The sequence below is a fragment of the Bombina bombina genome, chromosome 11 (genome assembly GCF_027579735.1).
Source record: "Bombina bombina isolate aBomBom1 chromosome 11, aBomBom1.pri, whole genome shotgun sequence".
Classification (NCBI taxonomy): domain Eukaryota; kingdom Metazoa; phylum Chordata; class Amphibia; order Anura; family Bombinatoridae; genus Bombina; species Bombina bombina.
Window position 1 is genome coordinate 84,166,527 of NC_069509.1, and position 16,670 is coordinate 84,183,196.

At 41.2% G+C, this 16,670-nt stretch overlaps 1 protein-coding gene across 3 annotated transcripts in view; it reads right to left on the reverse strand.

Moving 5' to 3' along the window:
* Nucleotides 1-16,670, reverse strand: part of LOC128642474 (rho GDP-dissociation inhibitor 2) — a 414,423-nt gene that overhangs the window by 14,243 nt on the left and 383,510 nt on the right. For all 3 annotated transcript variants that reach the window (XM_053695250.1, XM_053695251.1, XM_053695249.1), the window contains one exon: nucleotides 7,944-8,007. In XM_053695250.1, the coding sequence (XP_053551225.1) occupies nucleotides 7,944-8,007 (64 nt within the window). The remainder of the gene's footprint in view (nucleotides 1-7,943; nucleotides 8,008-16,670) is intronic.

A 16,670-nucleotide genomic window follows, 5' to 3' on the forward strand; every position in this document is an offset into this window, starting at 1 on the left:
TGCCACTGGAGTCCACTTCCACTCCTCCATGACGACATCATGGAGCTGGTGGATGTTAGAGACCTTGCACTCCCCCCACCTTCCGTTTGAGGATGCCCCACAGATGCTCAATAGGGTTTAGGTCTAGAGACATGCTTGACCAGTTCATCACCTTTACCATCAGCTTCTTTAGATAAACAGTGGTCATCTTGAAGGTGTATTTGGGGTCGTTATGTTGGAATACTGCATCATGCTCTGCTTCAGTATGTCACAGTACATGTTGGCATTCATGGTTCCCTCAATGAACTGTAGCTCCCCAGTGCTGGCAGCACTCATGCAGGCTCAGACCATGACACTCCTACCACCATGCTTAACTGTAGGCAAGACACACTTGTCTTTGTACTCCTCACCTGGTTGCTGCCACACACGCTTGACACCATCTGAACCAAATAAGTTTATCTTGGTCTCATCGGGACACAGGACATGGTTCCAGTAATCCATGTCCTTAGTCTGCTTGTCTTCAGCCAACTGTTTGCGGGCTTTCTTGTGCATCATCTTTAGAAGGGGCTTCCTTCTGGGACGACAGCCATGGAGACCAATTTGATGGAGTGTGCAGCGTATGGTCTGAGCACTGACAGGCTAACCCCCCACCCCTTCAACCTCTGCAACAATGCTGGCAGCACTCATACATCTATTTCCCAAAGACAACCTCTGGCTATGACGCTGAGCACGTGCACTCAACTTCTTTGGTCGACCATGGCGAGGCCTGTTCTGAGTGAAACCTGTCCTGTGAAACCGCTGTATGGTCTTGCCCACCGTGCTGCAGCTCAGTTTCAGGGTCTTGGCAATCTTTTTACAGCCAAGGCCATCTTTATGTAGAGCAACAATTCTTTTTTTCAGATCCTCAGAGAGTTCTTTGCCATGAGGTGCCATGTTGAACTTCCAGTGACCAGTATGAGAGAGTGTAAGAGCGATAACACCAAATTTAACATACCTGCTCCCTATTCACACCTGAAACCTTGTAACATTTACGAGTCACATGACACCGGGGAGGGAAAAACATAATTTATGTAAGAACTTACCTGATAAATTCATTTCTTTCATATTAGCAAGAGTCCATGAGCTAGTGACGTATGGGATATACATTCCTACCAGGAGGGGCAAAGTTTCCCAAACCTTAAAATGCCTATAAATACACCCCTCACCACACCCACAATTCAGTTTAACGAATAGCCAAGAAGTGGGGTGATAAGAAAGTGCGAAAGCATAAAAAATAAGGAATTGGAATAATTGTGCTTTATACAAAAATCATAACCACCACAAAAAAAGGGCGGGCCTCATGGACTCTTGCTAATATGAAAGAAATGAATTTATCAGGTAAGTTCTTACATAAATTATGTTTTCTTTCATGTAATTAGCAGTCCATGAGCTAGTGACGTATGGGATAATGATTACCCAAGATGTGGATCTTTCCACACAAGAGTCACTAGAGAGGGAGGGATAAAATAAAGACAGCCAATTCCTGCTGAAAATAATCCACACCCAAAATAAAGTTTAATGAAAAACATAAGCAGAAGATTCAAACTGAAACCGCTGCCTGAAGTACTTTTCTACCAAAAACTGCTTCAGAAGAAGAAAATACATCAAAATGGTAGAATTTAGTAAAAGTATGCAAAGAGGACCAAGTTGCTGCTTTGCAAATCTGATCAATCGAAGCTTCATTCCTAAACGCCCAGGAAGTAGAAACTGACCTAGTAGAATGAGCAGTAATCCTCTGAGGCGGAGTTTTACCCGACTCAACATAGGCAAGATGAATTAAAGATTTCAACCAAGATGCCAAAGAAATGGCAGAAGCTTTCTGGCCTTTTCTAGAACCGGAAAAGATAACAAATAAACTAGAAGTCTTTCGGAAAGACTTAGTAGCTTCAACATAATATTTCAAAGCTCTAACAACATCCAAAGAATGCAACGATTTCTCCTTAGAATTCTTAGGATTAGGACATAATGAAGGAACCACAATTTCTCTACTAATGTTGTTGGAATTCACAACTTTAGGTAAAAATTCAAAAGAAGTTCGCAACACCGCCTTATCCTGATGAAAAATCAGAAAAGGAGACTCACAAGAAAGAGCAGATAATTCAGAAAACTCTTCTGGCAGAAGAGATTGCCAAAAGGAACAAAACTTTCCAAGAAAGTAATTTAATGTCCAATGAATGCATAGGTTCAAACGGAGGAGCTTGAAGAGCCCCCAGAACCAAATTCAAACTCCAAGGAGGAGAAATTGACTTAATGACAGGTTTTATACGAACCAAAGGTTGTACAAAACAATGAATATCAGGAAGATTAGCAATCCTTCTGTGAAAAAGAACAGAAAGAGCAGAGATTTGTCTTTCAAGGAACTTGCGGACAAACCTTTATCTAAACCATCCTGAAGAAAAATAAGTCTTCCAGACTCTATAATATATCTGTCTAGATACAGATTTACGAGCCTGTCACATAGTATCAATCACAGAGTCAGAGAAACCTCTTTGACCAAGAATCAAGCGTTCAAACTCCATACCTTAAAATTAAGGTTTTGAGATTCTGATGGAAAAAAGAACCTTGAGACAGAAAGACTGGTCTTAACGGAAGAGTCCACAGCTGGCAAGAGGCCATCCGGACAAGATCCGCATACCAAAACTAGTGAGGCCATGCTGGAGCTACCAGCAGGACAAATGAGCATTCCTTTAGAATATTGGAGAATACCCTTGAAAGAAGAACTAGAGGCGGAAAGATATAGGCAGGATGACACTTGTAAGGAAGAGATAATGCATCCACTGCCTCCGCCCGAGGATCCCGGGATCCGGACAGATACCAGGTAAGTTTCTTGTTTAGATGAGAAGCCATCAGATCTATTTCTGGGAATTCCCACATTTGAACAATCTGAGGAAATACCTCTGGGTGAAGACCATTCGCCCAGGTGCAACGTTTGGCGACTGAGATAATCCGCTTTCCAATTGTCCATACCTGGGATATGAACCGCAGAGATTAGACAGGAGCTGGATTCCGCCCAAACCAAAATTCGAGATACTTCTTTCATAGCCAGAGGACTGTGAGTCCCTCCTTGATGATTGATGTATGCCACAGTTGTGACATTGTCTATCTGAAAACAAATGAACAACTCTCTCTTCAGAAAAGGCCAAGACTGAAGAGCTCTGAAAATTGCACGGAGTTCCAAAATATTGATCGGAAATCTCACCTCCTGAGATTCCCAAACCCCTTGTGCCGTCAGATACCCCCACACAGCTCCCCAACCTGTAAGACTTGCATCTGTTGAGATTATAGTCCAGGTCGGAAGAACAAAGAAGCCCCCTAAACTAAACGATAGTGATCTGTCCACCATGTCAGAGAGTGTCGTATAATCGGTTTAAAGATATTAATTGAGATATCTTTGAGTAATCCCTGCACCATTGGTTCAGCATACAGAGCTGAAGAGGTCGCATGTGAAAACGAGCAAAGGAGATCGCATCTGATGCGGCAGTCCTAAGACCTAAAATTTCCATGCATAAGGCTACCAAAGGGAATGATTGTGACTGAAGGTTTTGACAAGCTGATATCAATGTTAAACTTCTCTTGTCTGACAAGGACAGAGTCATAGACACTGAATCTATCTAGAAACCTAAAAAGGTTACCCTTGTCTGAGGAATCAATGAACTGATTGGTAAATTGATCCTCCAACCATGAACTTGAAGAAACAACACAAGTCGATTCGTATGAGATTCTTCGAAAATGAGAAGACTGAGCAAGTACCAAGATATCGTCCAAATAAGGAAATACCAAAACCCTGTTCTCTGATTACAGAAAGAAGGGCACCGAGAACCTTTGAAAAAAATTCTTGGAACTGAGGCTAGGCCAAACGGTAGAGCCACAAAACTGGTAATGCTTGTCTAAAAAGAGAATCTCAGACACTAAAAGTGATCTGGATGAATCGGAATATGCAGATACACATCCTGTAAATCTATTGTAGACATATAATGCCCTTGCTAAACAAAAGGCAGGATAGTCCTACAGTAACCATCTTGAATGTTGGTATCCTTACATAACGATTCAATATTGATAGATCCGGAACTGGTCTGAAGGAATTGACCTTCTTTGGTACAATGAAGAGATAAAATAAAACCCCAGCCCCTGTTCCAGAACTGGAACTGGCATAATTACTCCAGCCAACTCTAAGTCTGAAACACATTTCAGAAATGCTGAGCCTTTGCTGTGTTAACTGGGACACGGGAAAGAAAAAAATCTCTTAGCAGGAGGCCTTAACTTGAAGCCAAATCTGTACCTTTCTGAAACAATGTTCTGAAACCAGAGATTGAGAACGGAATTGATCCAAATTTCTTTGAAGAAAACGTAATCTGCCCCATACCAGCTGAACTGGAATAAGGGCCGCACCTTCATGGGTACTTAGGAGCTGGCTATAGGTTTCTATAAGGCTTGGATATATTCCAAACTGGAAATAGTTTCCAAACTGATACCGCTCCTGAGGATGAAGGATCAGGCTTTGTTCCTTGTTGTGAGGAAAAGAACGAAAAATGATTATTAAACCTAAATTTACCTTGGATTTTTTATCCTTTGGTAAAAAAGTTCCCTTCCTTCCAGAAACAGTTAAGATAATAATTTATTACCCTGGAAAGAAAGGGAAAGCAAAGTTGACTTAGAAGACATATCAGCATTCCAAGATTAATCCATAAAGCTTTTCTAGCTAAAATAGCTAGAGACATATACCTGACATCAACTCTAATGATATCAAAAGATGGTATCACCAATAAAATTATTAGCATGTTATAAAATAATAATGCTATAAAATTATGATCTGTTACTTGTTGCGCTAAAACTTCTAACCAAAAAGTTGAAGCTGCAGCAACATCCGCTAAAAATATAGCAGGTCTAGGAAGATTACCTGAACATAAGTAAGCTTTTCTTAGAAAGGATTCAATTTTCCTATCTAAAGGATCCTTAAATGAAGTACTATCTGCCGTAGGAATAGTAGTACATTTAGCAGGAGTAGAGACAGCCCCATAACCTTAGGGATTTTGTCCCAAAAAACTCTAATCTGTCAGATGGCACAGGATATAATTGCTTAAACGTTTAGAAGGAGTAAAAGAATTACCCAAATTGTTCCATTCCCTGGAAATTACTTCAGAAATAGCATCAGGGAGATTAAACACTTCTGGAATAACTACAGGAGATTTAAAAACCTTATTTAAACGTTTAGATTTAGTATCAAGAGGACCAGAATCCTCTATTTCTAAAGCAATTAATACTTCTTTAAATAAAGAACGAATAAATTCCATCTTGAACAAATACAAAGATTTATCAGCATCAACCTCTGAGACAGAAACCTCTGAACCAGAAGAACAATTATCAGTATCAGAATGATGATGTTCATTTAAAAATTCATCTGAAAAAAGAGAAGTTTTAAAAGACTTTTATGTAAACTAGAAGGAGAAATAACAGACATAGCCTTCTAAATGGATTTAAAAAAATAAAATCTCTTATGTTTATCAGGAACACTCTGAAAATTAGATGTTGACGGAACAGCAACAGGTAATGTAACAGTACTAAAGGAAATTTTATCTGCATTAATAAGTTTGTCATGACATGCAATACAAACAACAGCTGGAGAAACAGATACCAAAAATTTATAGCAGATACACTTAGCTTGGTAGCTCCAGCACCGGGCAGTGATTTTCCTGAAGTATCTTCTGACTCAGTTGCAACGTGGAACATCTTGCAATATGTAATAGAAAAAACAACATATAAAGCAAAATTGATCAAATTCCTTAAATGACAGTTTCAGGAATGGGAAAAAAATGCCAGTGAACAAGCTTCTAGCAACCAGAAGCAATAAATAATGAGACTTAAATAATGTGGAGACAAAAGCGACGCCCATATTTTTTTTTAGCGCCAAACAAGACGCCCACATTATTTGGCGCCTAAATGCTTTTGGCGCCAAAAATGACGCCACATCCGGAACGCCGACATTTTTGGCGCAAAAGGACGTAAAAAATGACGCAACTTCCGGCGACGCGTATGACGCCGGAAACAGAAAAGATTTTTTGCGCCAAAAAAGTCCGCGCCAAGAATGACGCAATAAAATGAAGCATTTTCAGCCCCCGCGAGCCTAACAGCCCACAGGGAAAAAGTCAATTTTTTTTAAGGTAAGAAAAAAATGATTGATTCAAATGCATTATCCCAAATATGAAACTGACTGTCTGAAAATAAGGAATGTTGAACATTCTGAGTCAAGGCAAATAAATGTTTGAATACATATATTTAGAACTTTATAAACAAAGTGCCCAACCATAGCTTAGAGTGTCACAGAAAATAAGATTTACTTACACCAGGACACTCATCTACATGTTTGTAGAAAGCCAAACCAGTACTGAAACGAGAATCAGCAGAGGTAATGGTATATAAATAAGAGTATATCGTCGATCTGAAAAGGGAGGTAAGAGATGAATCTCTACGACCGATAACAGAGAACCTATGAAATAGACCCCGTAGAAGGAGATCACTGCATTCAAATAGGCAATACTCTCCTCACATCCCTCTGACATTCACTGCACGCTGAGAGGAAAACCGGGCTCCAACTTGCTGCGGAGCGCATATCAACGTAGAATCTAGCACAAACTTACTTCACCACCTCCATAGGAGGCAAAGTTTGTAAAACTGAATTGTGGGTGTGGTGAGGGGTGTATTTATAGGCATTTTAAGGTTTGGGAAACTTTGCCCCTCCTGGTAGGAATGTATATCCCATACGTCACTAGCTCATGGACTCTTGCTAATTACATGAAAGAAATGGCTAATTGGGCCCAATTTGGACATTTCCACTTACGGGTGTACTCACTTTTGTTGCCAACGGTTTAGACATTAATGGCTGTGTGTTGAGTTATTTTGAGGGGACAGCAAATTTACACTGTTATACAGGATGTACACTCACTACTTTACATAGTAGCAAAGTGTCATTTCTTCAGTATTATCACATGAAAATATATAATAAAATATTTGTAAGATACTGTAAATATTAGTACAGACAATACATTCCCTCAGACATTAGAATTATCACACAGTGTAGAAACTACTATGGCCCCTATATATTATTATATAGCCCTTGAGTACCCCCTGGCAGCTCCTGTATGGGTACTCCTCCCCTTCCTGGGTCTTGCAGGCACTGGAAATAGGTTTAGAAATGTATCCCAACTGTAGTAGTAGAGACTATAGTTACAGAGGCTCTATACTGAGAGAGAAAAGGCTCGGGAAAACTGAGGGGCTGTGGTCATTTTAAAAAGTTAAAACACTTTTGGTACTTTTTAAATAAAAAAAAGTGCACCAAACATAAAACCCCCATAAAAACGATCAAACACTGGTCCCCAGCCTAACTGGAGTCCCCTTTATCAAACTGCATATTGCACTAAGCAAATGCTGGTCCAACCTCTATTCTCAACCATCTCCTAGGAAGCCAAAAACAAAACTAGAGCGAGGTGGGAGGGATTTTAAGCTCTGATTTCGGTTCTTGACCTCCTCCTAGTAGCAGGAAATATAGTCCATATGTTATGGAGGGACTGTGGACCATCATCATTTTATGAAAGAAACATGCTGTCATTCAGAATAGCATGTAATGTTATCATTATAGATCCTGCATATCAATGTTTAACCCCCACAAAGGAGTTAAACACATACGTAAGATACGCCCTGGAAGTTGCAGAGAACTGCTGGTACTAAGTGGAAACAAAAGCATTAGTCGCATGACCCATATTTGCAACTAGCGCTGCTAACTGGATCAGCAGTAGTATCCACTCGGACCAGCAGTGCTCTATGGCTCCCCAGCATTTTTCAAGCTATGTGTTTAACATAGAAAGAAAGAACAGTGTGTGAAATATGGTTAAACATAATTAATAAAATAAACAGTTATATATAAATCATACCTTTTAATCCTTTTCTGTAGGTATGATGCACATATTTTAAGCCGGAAACAATTTCTTTATTCACCTGGGAAGAAAAATAAAAACAGTTATGTTAAACACTGTGTAAAATAATGGAAATATAAAAGCCTGTGAAATAGAGGTTTACTGCTTCTATTTAAAGGGAAATTAATTGCTAAATACAATATATAAGCATAGAGTAGAGCAGCGGTCACCAACCGGTGGTCCATGGACCACCAGTGGTCCGTGAGAAGATGTTAGTGGTCTGTGACACCATCAAGCAGTAATTAATCTCCTCTGATGGTGTCACCCCGTCGCGCTGCAACTCCCTACAGTGCCTGGCTGGACATCAGTGAAAACCGACAGAGGAGTTAAATGACAATCTCCCTATGCACGCGGCATTGTACTGCACAACTTGCGTAGCTAGATTTAATTTTTAACTCCTCCAGCCCGGCACACTGCTCAGAGAAAGATGCTTCCATTCTAAAGTCAGCAGAGGTTGGTATAGTCTTGGCTTGTAATAGTGGAATTAAAAGTATACAAAAAAAAAAAAGAAAATCTTAAAAAAAAATTCTCTCTTATGTTTAATTTATTTTCTTCCCTTTACCAGTCTCTTTGTAGTAGTTTCCCTAATTCCTTCAGATGGACTTAAAATAAGTGTTTACTAATCAGCTGATTTATTCCCCTGTGCTCCAGTTCAGATATCCTCAAAATGTGGCCTGTTAGGGAGGCCCGAGGACAGGTTTTAAAACCATTGGTGTAGAGCAGACATCCTCAAATTTGGCCCTCCAGAGGTTTTGGAACTACATTTCCCATGATGCTCAGCCAGCATATCGGCTGGCTAAGCATCATGGAAAATGTAGTTCCAAAACCTCTGGAAGGGCCAAGTTTGAGGATATCTGGTGTAGAGGTTACTCCCAGCCTCCCTTTAGTCATGGGTGCTTCCATTTAGCTTTCTCTGCATTCCGGTGCCAATATGTTTGCAACTCTCCTTCAGATACCTGCAGTGAAACCTTGGTTCCAAAATGGTGGTGCATGAAAAGTATTTAGTGTTTAAATTCCAATGAAGAGACATTAAAATAACATTTTTCTTTGCATATCATGGTCAAGCTTGGCACAGCCCGTTAGTTTCAAAACAAAAATAAACAGCTTTAACCACTTTGCTACTGGGAATTTCAGAGAAAATCTCTGAAAATACCTTAAAATTTTGTAACATTTTTGCTATCACTCCATTAAAACAATAGAGCCTTTTTTGTTCTTTTTAATTTACCTATTAAAACTATATATTTTTTTAGTAGGCAACCCATGGTGTTGATCTAGGCCTATTTTGGTATATTTAATGCCACCATTTTGCCGTCAAACTTTGGGTTTCTCAATGAAATCATTAACACACCACTACTGTTTGCTGCAATTGTTTATCAATAGCTAAACTCCACCCTCCATCTTATTTGGAGGAGCCAATCAGAGCTTGTTGCTGGGGTAGACACAATTAGCCAAGATGGAGGAGCCAATCAGAGCTTATTGCTGGGGTAGACACAATTAGCCACTGCATTTTTCTTAATAAAACTTCATTACTTTGCAGTTTATTATCTAAATCTCTGCTGAGGCCAATTAGGAGCAGATGTGTGTCAGGGTTAGGATTGTAAAGCCGGTCATGTGCACATCCAATTATCAGTTTTGGGAAAACTGTTCATTTTCAAAGTTAAATTACAGAAAAGTGGGGCAAAAACATAATTTATGCTTACCTGATAAATTCCTTTCTCCTGTAGTGTGATCAGTCCACGGGTCATCATTACTTCTGGGATATTAACTCCTCCCCAACAGGAAGTGCAAGAGGATCACCCAACAGAGCTGCTATATAGCTCCTCCCCTCTACGTCACACCCAGTCATTCGACCAAGAACCAACGAGAAAGGAGAAGCTAAAGGGTGCAGTGGTGACTGGAGTATAATTTAAAAATTTAGACCTGCCATAAAAAACAGGGCGGGCCGTGGACTGATCACACTACAGGAGAAAGGAATTTATCAGGTAAGCATAAATTATGATTTCTCCTGTTAAGTGTGATCAGTCCACGGGTCATCATTACTTCTGGGATACCAATACCAAAGCAAAAGTACACGGATGACGGGAGGGACAGGCAGGATCTTTATACAGAAGGAACCACTGCCTGAAGAACCTTTCTCCCAAAAATAGCCTCCGAAGAAGCAAAAGTGTCAAATTTGTAAAATTTGGAAAAAGTATGAAGCCAAGACCAAGTTGCAGCCTTGCAAATCTGTTCAACAGAGGCCTCATTCTTAAAGGCCCAAGTGGAAGCCACAGCTCTAGTGGAATGAGCTGTAATTCTTTCAGGAGGCTGCTGTCCAGCAGTCTCATAGGCTAAACGTATTATGCTACGAAGCCAAAAAGAGAGAGAGGTAGCAGAAGCTTTTTGACCTCTCCTCTGACCAGAATAAACGACAAACAAGGAAGACGTTTGTCGAAAGTCTTTAGTTGCCTGTAAATAGAATTTTAGGGCACGAACTACATCCAGATTGTGCAGAAGACGTTCCTTCTTTGAAGAAGGACTTGGACACAAGGATGGAACAACAATCTCTTGATTGATATTCCTGTTAGTGACTACCTTAGGTAAGAACCCAGGTTTAGTACGCAGAACTACCTTATCCGAGTGAAAAATCAGATAAGGAGAATCACAATGTAAGGCTGATAACTCAGAGACTCTACGAGCCGAGGAAATAGCCATTAAGAACAGAACTTTCCAAGATAACAATTTTATATCAATGGAATGAAGGGGTTCAAACGGAACACCCTGTAAAACGTTAAGAACTAGGTTTAAACTCCATGGCGGAGCAACAGTTTTAAACACAGGCTTAATCCTGGCCAAAGCCTGGCAAAAAGCCTGAACGTCTGGAACTTCTGACAGACATTTGTGTAACAGAATGGACAGAGCTGAGATCTGTCCCTTTAAGGAACTGGCGGACAAACCCTTTTCTAAACCTTCTTGTAGAAAAGACAATATCCTAGGAATCCTAACCTTACTCCAAGAGTAACCTTTGGATTCGCACCAATATAGGTATTTACGCCATATTTTATGGTAAATCTTTCTGGTAACAGGCTTCCTAGCCTGTACTAAGGTATCAATTACTGACTCAGAAAATCCATGTTTTGATAAAATCAAGCGTTCAATTTCCAGGCAGTCAGCTTCAGAGAAATTAGATTTTGATGTTTGAAGGGACCCTGAACCAGAAGGTCCTGTCTCAGAGGCAGAGACCAAGGTGGACAGGAGGACATGTCCACTAGATCTGCATACCAGGTCCTGCGTGGCCACGCAGGCGCTATTAGAATCACTGATGCTTTCTCCTGTTTGATCCTGGCAATCAATCGAGGAAGCATCGGGAAGGGTGGGAACACATAAGCCTTCCCGAAGGTCCAAGGTGCCGTCAAAGCATCCACCAGGGCCGCTCCCGGATCCCTGGATCTGGACCCGTAACAAGGAAGCTTGGCGTTCTGTCGAGACGCCATGAGATCTATTTCTGGTTTGCCCCAACGTCGAAGTATTTGGGCAAAGACTTCCGGATGAAGTTCCCACTCCCCCGGATGAAAAGTCTGACGACTTAGGAAATCCGCCTCCCAGTTCTCCACTCCCGGAATGTGGATTGCTGATAGGTGGCAAGAGTGAGACTCTGCCCAGAGAATTATCTTTGATACTTCCATCATCGCTAGGGAGCTTCTTGTCCCTCCTTGATGGTTGATGTAAGCTACAGTCGTGATGTTGTCCGAATGAAACCTGATGAACCCCCGCGTTGTTAACTGGGGCCAAGCCAGAAGGGCATTGAGAACTGCTCTCAATTCCAGAATGTTTATTGGCAGGAGACTCTCCTCCTGAGTCCAAGATCCCTGAGCCTTCAGGGAATTCCAGACAGCTCCCCAACCTAACAGGCTGGCGTCTGTTGTTACAATCGTCCAATCTGGCCTGCTGAATGGCATCCCCCTGGACAGATGTGGTCGAGAAAGCCACCATAGAAGAGAATTTCTGGTCTCTTGATCCAGATTCAGAGTAGGGGACAAATCTGAGTAATCCCCATTCCACTGACTTAGCATGCACAATTGCAGCGGTCTGAGGTGTAGGCGTGCAAAAGGAACTATGTCCATTGCCGCTACCATTAAGCCGATCACCTCCATGCATTGAGCCACTGACGGGTGTTGAATGGAATGAAGGACACGGCAAGCGTTTTGAAGCTTTGTTAACCTGTCTTTTGTCAGGTAGATCTTCATTTCTACAGAATCTATAAGAGTCCCTAAGTAGGGAACTCTTGTGAGTGGAAAAAGAGAACTCTTCTTTTCGTTTACCTTCCACCCATGCAACCTTAGAAATGCCAGTACTAACTCTGTATGAGACTTGGCAGTTTGAAAGCTTGAAGCTTGTATCAGAATGTCGTCTAGGTAAGGAGCTACCGAAATTCCCCGCGGTCTTAGCACCGCCAGAAGAGCCCCCAGAACCTTTGTGAAGATTCTTGGAGCCGTAGCTAATCCGAATGGAAGAGCTACAAACTGGTAATGCCTGTCTAGGAAAGCAAACCTTAGGAACCGGTGATGGTCTCTGTGAATCGGTATGTGAAGGTAAGCATCCTTTAAATCCACTGTGGTCATGTACTGACCCCTTTGGATCATGGGTAGAATTGTCCGAATAGTTTCCATTTTGAATGATGGAACTCTTAAGAATTTGTTTAGGATCTTTAAATCCAAGATTGGTCTGAAGGTTCCTTCTTTCTTGGGAACCACAAACAGATTTGAGTAAAATCCCTGTCCGTGTTCCGACCGCGGAACCGGATGGATCACTCCCATTAGTAACAGATCTTGTACGCAGCGTAGAAACGCCTCCTTCTTTATTTGGTTTGTTGACAACCTTGACAGATGGAATCTCCCCTTTGGGGGAGAGGTTTTGAAGTCCAGAAGATATCCCTGAGATATGATCTCTAGTGCCCAGGGATCCTGGACATCTCTTGCCCAAGCCTGGGCGAAGAGAGAAAGTCTGCCCCCCACTAGATCCGTTCCCGGATCGGGGGCCCTCAATTCATGCTGTCTTAGGGGCAGCAGCAGGTTTTCTGGCCTGCTTGCCCTTGTTCCAGGACTGGTTAGGTCTCCAGCCTTGTCTGTAACGAGCAACAGCTCCTTCCTGTTTTGGAGCAGAGGAAGTTGATGCTGCTCCTGCCTTGAAATTACGAAAGGAACGAAAATTAGACTGTCTAGCCCTAGGCTTGGCTCTGTCTTGAGGCAGGGCATGGCCTTTACCTCCTGTAATGTCAGCGATAATTTCTTTCAAACCGGGCCCGAATAAGGTCTGCCCTTTGAAAGGTATGTTAAGTAACTTAGATTTAGAAGTAACGTCAGCTGACCACGATTTTAGCCACAGTGCTCTGCGTGCCTGAATGGCGAAACCGGAATTCTTAGCCGTAAGTTTAGTTAAATGTACTACGGCATCTGAAACAAATGAATTAGCTAGCTTAATGGTTTTAAGCCTGTTTGAAATTTCTTCGATAGTAATTGAGTCAAGAGTCTCTTCCAGGGACTCGGACCAAAAAGCGGCTGCGGCCGTGACAGACGCAATACATGCAAGGGGTTGTAGTATAAAACCTTGTTGAACAAACATTTTCTTAAGGTAACCCTCTAATTTTTTATCCATTGGATCTGAAAAGGCACAGCTATCCTCCACCGGGATAGTGGTAAGCTTAGCCAGAGTAGAAACCGCTCCCTCCACCTTAGGGATCGTCTGCCATAAGTCCCGTGTGGTGGCGTCTATTGGGAACATTTTTCTAAATACAGGAGGGGGGGAAAAGGGTACACCGGGCCTATCCCACTCCTTAGTAATTATCTCTGTAAGCCTCTTAGGTATAGGAAATACGTCAGTACTCGCCGGTACCGCATAGTATCTATCCAGCCTACATAATTTTTCTGGAATTGCAACGGTGTTACAATCATTCAGAGCCGCTAATACCTCCCCTAGTAGAACGCGGAGGTTCTCAAGCTTAAACTTAAAATTAGAAATGTCTGAATCCACTCTATTGGGATCAGAACCGTCACCTGCAGATTGAAGCTCTCCGTCCTCATGTTCTGCATACTGTGACCCAGTATCTGACATGGCCCTAGTATTATCAGCGCACTCTGTTCTCACCCCAGAGTGGTCACGCTTCCCTCTAAGTTCGGGTAATTTAGACAAAACTTCAGTCATAACATTAGCCATGTCCTGCAATGTGATTTGTAATGGCCGCCCTGAAGTACTCGGCGTTACCATATCACGCACCTCCCGAGCGGGAGATTCAGGTACTGACACGTGAGGCAAGTTAGTCGGCATAACTTTCCCCTCGTTGTTTGGTGAATGATGTTCAATTTGTACAGATTGACTTTTATTTAAAGTAGCATCAATGCAATTAGTACATAAATTTCTATTGGGCTCCACTTTGGCTTTAGCACATATAGCACAGAGATATTCCTCTGAGTCAGACATGTTAAACACACTAGCAATTAAACCAGCAGCTTGGAAATACTTTTCAATTTAAATTTCAATATTATGAAAAAAACGTACTGTGCCTTTAAGAAGCACAGAAGTTATGACAGTTGAGAAACAATAAAACGGATAAACTATAAAATCAAATTCTTTCCGGTAAAAATATAAATTTAGCAAAGGATTGCCCCCATTAGCAATGGATAACTAACCCTTAAACGGCAGAAAAAAAGTACAGAATATAACGTCTTTTATCACAGTCAAAGCACTATCTCACAGGTCTGCTGTGAGTGATTACCTCCCTCAAAATAACTTTTGAAGACCCTTGAGCTCTGTAGAGACGAACCGGATCATGCAGGGAAGAAAAACAGACTTGGCACTGAATTCCTGATGCGTAGTAAAAGCGCCAAATTAAGCCCCTCCCCCTCACACACAACAGTGAGGGAGATCAGTAAACTGTCAAAAATTGAATAAAATGCCCGCCAAGTGGATAATTAGTGCCCAACACAATTTTTCACCCAGTACCTCAGAAAATTAAACGATTTAACATGCCAGCAAAACGTTTAACCTCATAAATAAATTGTCACAGAAACCTACTGCTAGCCGTTCTCACTGCAATATAGGCTAAGGTTTTATTCATACAGTATCATTCCAGTGAAGTGCCATTCCCCAGAATACTGAAGTGAAAATATACATACATGACAGCCTGATACCAGTTGCTACTACTGCATTTAAGGCTGAACTTACTTTATATAGGTATTTGCAGTATTTTCTAGTCAATTCCATTCTCAGAAAATAATAAGCTGCTACATACCTCTTTGCAGGTGAACCTGCCCGCTGTCCCCTGATCTGAAGTATACCTCACCCCTCAGATGGCTGAGAACAGCAACATGATCTTAACTACTCCGGTTAAAATCATATAGAAACTCAGGTAGATTCTTCTTCAAATTCCCCCTGAGAATGAACAACACGCTCCGGTGCTGTTTTAAAATAACAAACTTTTGATTGAAGTCATAAAAACTAAGTAAAATCACCACAGTCCTCTCACACATCCTATCTATTAGTTGGGTGCAAGAGAATGACTGGGTGTGACGTAGAGGGGAGGAGCTATATAGCAGCTCTGTTGGGTGATCCTCTTGCACTTCCTGTTGGGGAGGAGTTAATATCCCAGAAGTAATGATGACCCGTGGACTGATCACACTTAACAGGAGAAATAACTATGCATAATGAAACACTTTTATATTACAAAATGCTCCTTTAACTTTTACCCTTTTTAATTTTATGAATTAGAGACAGCACATAATTAGTTAAGAAATGTTATATTTAAATATATAAAAAGATAATATTCAAATACAAAATTACATACTTGCTTTAAAAAGCATAAGGGATGAAGTCTACCCAAAATGCAATTCAGAGCCACGTCTCTTCATTAAGCACTGATGTCAGGTGTACACAATATATTATGCACAGCTAGTACTATTACATACAGTGAAGTCAGGTGTACACAATATACTGTGCACAGCTAGTACTATTACATACTGTGATGTCAGGTGTACACAAACTGTGCACAGCTAGTACTATTACATACTGTGATGTCAGGAGTACACAATATACTGTGCACAGCTAGTACTATTACATACTGTGATGTCAGGAGTACACAATATACTGTGCACAGCTAGTACTATTACATACAGTGAAGTCAGGTGTACACAATATAATGTGCACAGCTAGTACTATTACATACAGTGAAGTCAGGTGTACACAATATAATGTGCACAGCTAGTACTATTACATACAGTGAAGTCAGGTGTACACAATATAATGTGCACAGCTAGTACTATTACAGCCAGTGATGTCAAGTGTACACAATATACTGTGCATATAGTGCTTTTACATTCAGTGATATCAGGTATATACAATATACTGTGCACAGCTAGGACTATTACAGCCAGTGATTTCAGGTGTACACAATATACTGTGCACAGCTAGTACTATTACATACAGTGATGTCAGGTGTACAAAAACAGAATTTATGCTTACCTGATAAATTACTTTCTCTTGCGGTGTATCCAGTCCACGGATTCATCCTTACTTGTGGAATATTCTCCTTCCCTAAAGGAAGTGGCAAAGAGAACACACAGCAGAGCTGTCCATATAGTTCCCCCCTAGCTCCACCCCCCAGTCATTTGACCAAAGGTTAAGAAGCCAAAGGAGAAACCATAGGGTGCAGTG